Consider the following 8,498-nt stretch of genomic DNA (forward strand, 5'->3'; position numbering starts at 1 on the left):
CTCGAAAATCCTTTTGGGAAAATGGAAAAGCGAGTAACAGTTAAGTGACGTCATAACTTTCACTTCATCATAATTTAGCTAACTCGAAAATCGGCGCTAACTCGAAAATTTTCTAACTCAAATTTTGGTAACTCGATAATTCCGGGCCTAGGTTTTCCGGGCCTCGTTTCATTTCCGTTGTTTTATTTTGCCGAACAACTGGTCCGTCGAACTGATGCGCTGTCGAACAACTGATCGCTTAGTGTGATCCCTTACTTACAAATGAGTGTCGAACAAGTGAGGCCCGGAATTCCCGAGTTATTTTTTCCGAGTTAAAAAAACTGAGTTAAAAAAAAACCGAGTTATCCCGAGTTATGACGTCATTTTTGGAATTTAGTGACGTCATTTTTCATTTTTTAACTCGGGAATTTTTGCTTCCTTTAACTTTCCGAGTTATTTTTCATTTTTTAACTCGGGAATTTTTGCTTCCTTTAACTTTCCGAGTTATTTTCCATTTTTTAACTCGGGAATTTTTGCTTCCTTTAACATTCCGAGTTATTTTCCATTTTTTAACTCGGGAATTTTTGCTTCCTTTAACTTTCCGAGTTATTTTTCATTTTTAAACTCGGGAATTTTTGCTTCCTTTAGCTTTCCGAGTTATTTTTCTTCATAAAAAAAATTTCAGTATTTTACAAAATTGATGTACAAATTCAACAAGCTAGGAAAAATTAAAAGATATACTACATTATACTTTAACATGTACAGACGAATATAGCTGTGTTATTAAAATCGTCATGTCCGATGTATCCGGTCCATTTGTATCTTGCATTCGATGTACCTTATTGGTATATATTTTCGCGTGTTACAAATTTTCGCGAATCGCGAAATTTTTTCGAAAAAAACGTGTTTCGCGTGTATTAAATTTCGCGATTGATGACTTCTGGAAAATTTTCGCGTGTATTAAATTTCGCGATTCACTAAACTAGGTATTTTCAGAAAGTGGGAATATAAAGCAAGAAAAAGACTGATTTTGCTTGAAACACAACGTTTTTGATGTAAAAATACTAACAAAATACTAATAAAATTTTTTCGCGTGTATTTAATTTCGCGATTTTGTAATTTTGAAAAATTTAAACAGTATTAAATTTCGCGAAAATTGACCAAAAAACTCGCGAAATTAAGTACCCGCGAAAATTTGTAACACGCGAAAATATATACCAATAAGGTATCTTTAAATCGAACCAAACTTAAACTTTTAGAAAAATTTTTCGGATGCAGTAACTTGACTTCTTTAGCGTTAATTTTTTGACTATTTATGGAGGTCTGAGGAGATTGAAAAAGTTCACCATAACTCGTCGAAATCTCAATATCCTTGTATTCCTTCTCGAATTGTATACTGAAAATGATAAACGTTTTTCTATCGACTCTGAAAGCTCGTCGGTTTAAGTTTTTCAACGAACCTCGAACTTCGTACATGTTTTTTTTTTAAGAAACTAGTTTTACCAAGCAGCCTCAATGTTTCTTAAGAAATCGACCTTTTGAGCCTTAAATGTTTCTTACATGTTTCTAAACTTTTTGACATAATCAGCCTATTTTTCATGCAAAGATTGGAAGGTTCTAAAAAAACCAAGTTAAAAAATGTTATTTTCTCATTCTCAGCCTCAGCATGTTTCTTAGATGTTTCTTAGTTTTTAGGCATTTTGAGCCTCGTGTTTCTTAAAAGTGTGTTTCTTAAAATAAAAAAAACGTGTAGTACCAGAATTGATAAGATTGAGTTGAATTTGAAGCTTTTGGCATAAAAAATAATTCTAGTCCCATTATGAATTTTTGCTTGATAACATCAGTTTTTTGTAATGCGTGTGTCTGCTTTGCTTGATCATCCAAATCTTTAGACTTGGCTCTTCCCTGTGTTTTCAGCGAGTCAATCTCACTCTGAACTTTTTGAATGATAGTTTGATTTAATTCATTTCGTTGTTCAACGTCTTGAAGCTTTTTTTCTAAACCTTTCATTTTTGAACTGTACTGATCTTCCAAAGATGTAGCTTTCGATTGATGTTCGTCTTCCAAAGTTTTGATTTTCTTTTGATATTCTGTCTCTCTTCGGATCATTTCTTGGTCTTTTTTTTCCAATTTCGTTTTGTACTCATCATTTTCGATTTCTAACATTTATTTCTTCAACTCTGTAAGGTTTCCATCACTTTTTGATTCTTTCTCAAGTTGAAATCTTATCTGCATTAACTCCATCTCGTGTTTAAGATTCTGGTTCTCCTTTTCTAACTCCAAAACAACAATCTTATTTTCCAATTTCAACGTTTTGATTTGTTTCTCATAATCCTCCTTGAGTTTCGCATTTTCAGCTTTGAGCTTTTGTATTTCATCGATTTTACCAGTGGTGCTGTTAGGTTTCACTTCTCGATCATCTGCGCTGTGAGCATTATCCATACTGCTTATTCTCTGTTTGAGTAAATCAGCAAAAAAATCAGCAAAAAATCCTTCGGGTGAAACTGACAGTAATGTATTTTAATTCTAAATCAGCAAAACTGAAGTTGTCAATATTCATCTCTCTATCATATGACAGAAATTTCCTATAAAATTTTTGCTCATCGTGCAAATTTTTTTTCTGTTGTTACAATAGTTTGTTGACTTTACTGATCGAATTTCAAGCATAAAGTATTTGACTACAAAGTAGTAGCTGAGAGGCTCGGTCTACACTGTCTATATAAAAAAATTTTGACATGTGTAACAGACCTAACGGCAAAACAGAAGAAAGACAGTAGTAGACCGAGTATTAATGAAGATACAGGCTCCTGGTGCAGAATTCTATTGGCTGTTGAACAATTGTTGAAATCACGTGATATTATTGATTGGGAGTGCGCGAATCTGATTGGCCTTATCAACGGCTTTTTTGGCACGAAATTCAAACCAAATGTAAACAAATTCAAACTGAGTCATAAATACAATACTCTCACTGGGTAGCTTCTGATGGGATTTTTGATTATGTGGTGTAAGTTTTGGTTAGAGAGTATAGATCTCAAGACTAACAAAGTAGTAGTATCTTTTTTTAAACTGATGAGCAATTTTAAAATGGAAACGGATTAAAATTTTAAAAAGGCTAAAATTCTGCGATATATCGTCTACGTTACAAGGGCTTGTGAATTGATTCTGTTTGTCATCTTTTTAACTGAATTCGCAAAAAAGGAGTTACCAATTCACCTCTGTCACTAGAATATGAAAGCCTTTTTTTCGCAAGTTCCGTGCACGTACTTTTTATGTTCATTGTTTTGTTACGTCCATTATTAGTCTGAATCGCAGACCTCTATGATACACTTCCTATATAAGAAACTTCTATAAGAAACTTTTTCGCTAGAGGATGAACAATAAGTCTAGTCCATTATTGGTTTTGCTGACTTTATTGATTAGATTTCAAAACTATTCTTTTTGTATGAAAATGTTAAGTGGCTGATCACATTTTTCGAAAGACCCTGAAAGCTGGAGTACATGTTTTTTATAAGCAAGTGTATGCCCCTTGGTCAGGCTCGTGTATGCTTAAGTTCTTAAAGCATCCAGACATAGCCTATGCTTATTATATGCTTATAAATCATGCTTATGAATCATGCTTATCATTCACCCCGAGCCAAGTTTTTAGTGAAATTTCAGAAATTTTGTAAAAATTTGTTCAGATTTTAGGAGCAGTGGAATGTAGCTAGCCGTGGAATCTCTTTTTTTTTAATTGACCTCTGTCAAACCTTTTTAAACAGATAAAAGATGACAACTTGAAAAATATTCCAGGCTGACATATATACTTATGTTATGTGTAGGAATTCTGCAAATTTGAGCCTTCGTATGCTTATAAAAGAAAAAACATGTACTTCTGATTGAAATTTACCTTTTAATTATCTTAAGGGAAGAAATTTTCGCGGGAAGAAAATTTCGCGGTTTTCGCGGATTTTGCCTAAAACCGCGAAATTAAGTTCCCGTGAAATTTTACAAAATCGTCAATCCGCGTAATTAAATTCCCGCGAAATTTTTCAAAATCGGTGAACCGCGAAATTAAATTCCCGCGAAATTTTTCAAAATCATTACCAAAATGCTTTTCTCAATGTCCACTTTCATTCTGTATGTTCAATATTTCAAATACGTGTATAGTTTGTGAGTTTCCTTAAGATTCACAGTCAAATCTCAGTCTCAGGTTCCTTATAAAGGTGTTTCTTGTAAAAAAATTACAACGTGTAGTCAAATAAAAAAATCAAGTTTTCAGTGATCCGCGAAATTAAATTCCCGCGAATTTTTCGAAAATCGATAAACTGCGAAATTAAATTCCCTCGAAAAAAAACAATTTGACCAACCGCGAAATTAAATTCCCGCGAAAATTTCTTCCCTTAACCCTATTATTATCAGGCTTTTTCGAATTTTGTATTCTCAAAATTTCTAAAAGCCAAAAAGAATATCTTTAACATATTTGCCGGTTTTTAACATACTAATAAAATCGAGGTTTAAAATCCATGCAGAAAATGAGTAAATTTTTTCAAAAAACAATGACATCATTTTTGATGACGTCAGCAGATTTTTCAATTTTTTAAAATATTTTTTAAAATTTATCATTGATACCTAAAACCTGTCAAAATTTGAAGTCAGTTGGATGCCTAGATCAAAAGTTATGCTAAATTTAACATTTTGGGATTTTACAGGGTTTTAGCTGGATTTTATGATATGCCTGCACAAAAAAGTCATAAAACCTGATCTGGTCGGTGTATAATTGTAAAATTTGGTATACATGCTGCTAATAGGATTATATTAAAAGTCAAAAACTTTCAGAGTGTTAAAAAAAATTTCCAGTGAGCTATCAGCAAAAGAGTGCCAGCCTGGTGGAAAGCACCCCCCCCCCCTGATAAAAATAGGGTTAAGGTATTCTTGATTCTTGACCAGAATGAGTGTATTGAAGTAGAAAAGAGGATGGTGTCATTTTGAAACTTTTCACTTTCGTTTTTACAAAATCTGTCAAAAATCAAAGATTTGAAAATCCATCAAAACATTGATAAACTTTATAAAAAACAAACAAATAATCGCCTAAGGTGAAAAATTGATAGCTCGGTCATGCTTTTATGTTTGATTATCTAGTGGTATTGAATTGTTGCAACGAGAAACGTTTTTCAAAAGAAAAACTTTATAAGAACATAAGGTTTCAATGGTCAAAGTATTAAGAAAAAAGGCTTAAAACTCACATCCGAAGGCTCCAAGAATTTTCTTATAAAAAACGTGTTAGAAGAGAATCATCTCTACTTACCCCCTAATCATTTTAGATCGTGCAATGGACGACACGTTTTTTTGTATAAGAACAAACTATACAAGAACATAAGGCTTCGATGGCCAAAATGTTAAAAGTTAAGAACATTTTAAGGCTCCATGGACTCTTAAAACACCCGATTTCTTATAGGAAAATGGACAAAAAACCAAAAAAAATGGCGAAAATAAGAACATTTTTAGGCTAAAAACTCAAAATTTTAAGAACATCCAAAGGCTTCAAAAATTTTGGATGTTCTTAAAAAAAATGTGTATCTGGTGGTGGCTAGTAATAAAAGAGTTGATAATGGAGTTGGTGAAGATGAATTTAAACTTAAAGATCTGCCGTTTCAATTGTCTTTGAAGCTCGTAGTAGGCATAAACACGTTTTCTTATCTAAAAAGGTCAAAATAGGAGAAATAAGAGTTTTTTAAAGGTAATAGAACACAGGTCCAGAAAGATGATCAATGATCTAAAGAGCTGGCAGAATATTGATTTTTGAAAATTTGAGTCAATTTTTGTTTTTATTTCAAATATTAGAAAAAACATCTAAAACAGGCGACTAGACATAAATTATTACTTTTCATACTCAAAATTACATTAATATACTAAAAGCAAAATTGTTGTGGATACTTTTAAGAAAAATATACCTCGGCCTTCCCTTCACGTTTCCAAAACTGGATAAGATACTTTATTTCTAAACAAAAATATTTACAACCTTGATTATCCAATTTTGAGTGTTTATTTTTTTGGCATTTAATTTGCCTCGTCCATTTAATCTCTCCAGCTTTCTTGAAACACCAAAAATGCCTCGATGTCTCGTACAAAATTTGTAGTGTCTTGTATCAAAACTTGTTATTCATTTGTCTCGATATCACCAGACTAATTTTACAGTGTTTTGTATAGAAACTTTCTCAAGCGATAAATCTTTTTCTTCTGCGTCGTCTTTTATTTCGCTCTATACGACAAGTAGCACAACATTGTGATTGAGCTTTGGCTGTGTAGCAATAAGAACGACCACCAGCGGCGCTATAGACCAAAATGAACATTTTACACGACCATGACAGTAAACGATCCTTGCATTGTTTGGTTCGGTTGATTGGAACTGGAACATAAAAACATGAGATTGTCAAGAAATTATTCATAACCTTGATAGGTACAGAACTAATTTGCTATTGTCAACATTAATCCCGAAAAGAGGATTTTAATGCAAATCCGTAAAAATCTCTAGAGGATAATGGAAAAATTCCGGAAAAAGTTGGTTTCAGCCGCGATAATAAGTTCCATTGACAAAAACAAAACAATATCATGAAAAATCCTGCAAAAATTGTTTCCCTAAAACTGCAGTCCACAGTCCATATGCTGTCCGATTTGAAGCACTCGTTGAAAAATGGGAAGCAAGATCTAATGTAAAAATGTTCAAATATATACCTGATATGTTTAGAAGATTTTTGAAGATGTTGACTTTGTTTTTCGATGGTGATGCTGGTGACTGTAAAGGTCTTTGGTTCAAAGAAGGGCGGCGCCCTCTATAACGAATCTTCCTCGAGGGCGTTTTTTTACATTTAGTGAGACACGCCCTTGATACTCTTGGTTGCTTGCTGTCAGTGCAAAGCTTCGTGGGTGCAATTTTGAATGTCTTTTTTGATCGGCAATCTATAAGCCGTGTTTGAGCACCTTTGCCACAGCTCTTTGAACACTAAAAGAATGAACGAAAATATTATGTTAGACAAATATAATTTTTTTGCTAAAGATTGAACGAAACATTGGAAGGAGCGGGGATTCGGACTGGGAACCCCTGGTCACGGGCGCTGACGCCTTGATCGTTCACGTTCCTTGGTCGAGTTCACGGTCTAGCGACAACGAGTGACAACAGAATGCTTCCGTGAATGCATAACTTGAGAAATTTGAGTTTGGTTCCCTTCACGAAGGATTTGCATAATTGCCAGAATTATATCGAATATCTTACCGGTCCCCAAGGCTGTACTGTCCATCCGTATTTGCATTTCGTCATTCGACATCTCCTTCTGACAATTGGTTTAGTTTTTGGGTTGCATCCGTTAGGTCGTGAACAAGTCACTTCTCGCTCCATGAAACCTGTTTTACCACACTTTCCTTGACACTAAATATTGAACTTTCGTTTTTACAAAATCTGTCAAAAATCAAAGATTTGAAAATCCATCAAAACATTGATAAACTTTATGAAAAACAAAAAAATAATCGCCTAAGGTGAAAAATTGATAGCTCGGTCATGCTTTTATGTTTGATTATCTAGTGGTATTGAATTGTTGCAACGGGAAACGTTTTTCAAAAGAAAAACTTTATTAATACAATAATAACTGGTTTGGAGGTCAATACGGTAAAATATTGACCGCAGCCGAAGTACAGACCGAGCTTGTGAGGTCTGTGCGCAGGATAAGGTCAATATTTTACGTATTGACCGAGAAAACAGTTATATTATTGTGTTTATTAACTGGTGAACATTCTTTGTGTGTTTCTGGCCAAAAAAATGCATTTTCCACTCGATTTCCATGATTTTTTCGTTTCTTTTTTACCCAATATTTTCTTTGATTTATTCTGACGTCACTTTCTTATGAGAAGTCATTGCAACGTCAGTTTTTTAAATCATGTTCAAACTGACGAAACTTTTCTATAAAACAAATTTCCCTTTTCAAAATCATCGTCAGTTTGACCAAAGCACTGAAGTGGTCTTTACCGTATTATATTGACCGCTAGAGAACCAATCAAAATAGCGCATTTTCTTGTATTGACCGGCTTTTACTTCAACCAGTTAATAAAAGAACATAAGGTTTCAATGGTCAAAATATTAAGAAAAAAGGCTTAAAACTCACATCCGAAGGCTCCAAGAATTTTCTTATAAAAAACGTGTTGGAAGAGAATCATCTCTACTTACCCCCTAATCATTTTAGATCGTGCAATGGACGATACGTTTTTTGTATAAGAACAAACTATATAAGATCATAAGGCTTCGATGGCCAAAATGTTAAAAGTTAAGAACATTTTAAGGCTTCATGGACTCTTAAAACACCCGATTTCTTATAGGAAAATGGACAAAAAACTAAAAAAATGGCGAAAATAAGAACATGTTTAAGAACATTTTTAGGCTTAAAACTCAAAAATTTTAAGAACATCCAAAGGCTTCAAAAATTTTCGGATGTTCTTATAAAAAATGTGTATCTGGTGGTGGCTAGTAATAAAAAAGTTGATAATGGAGTTGG

The 8,498-nt window shown here is 33.4% G+C and overlaps 1 protein-coding gene across 1 annotated transcript; it reads right to left on the reverse strand.

Annotated features, from left to right (window-relative positions):
- Positions 1-6,078: 6,078 nt before the first annotated feature.
- LOC136808941 (uncharacterized) lies at positions 6,079-7,377 on the reverse strand. The gene is made up of 3 exons (XM_067065503.1): positions 7,229-7,377; positions 6,691-6,958; positions 6,079-6,364 (listed from the first exon to the last, which is right to left on the reverse strand). Exons 1-3 carry the CDS (start codon positions 7,349-7,351, stop codon positions 6,174-6,176), a joined length of 582 nt encoding a protein of 193 aa, XP_066921604.1. The 5' UTR covers positions 7,352-7,377; the 3' UTR covers positions 6,079-6,173.
- Between the last annotated feature and the right edge of the window lie 1,121 nt (positions 7,378-8,498).

Source organism: Clytia hemisphaerica, unplaced genomic scaffold (genome assembly GCF_902728285.1).
Source record: "Clytia hemisphaerica strain Z4C2 unplaced genomic scaffold, Clytia hemisphaerica genome assembly, whole genome shotgun sequence".
Classification (NCBI taxonomy): Eukaryota; Metazoa; Cnidaria; class Hydrozoa; order Leptothecata; family Clytiidae; genus Clytia; species Clytia hemisphaerica.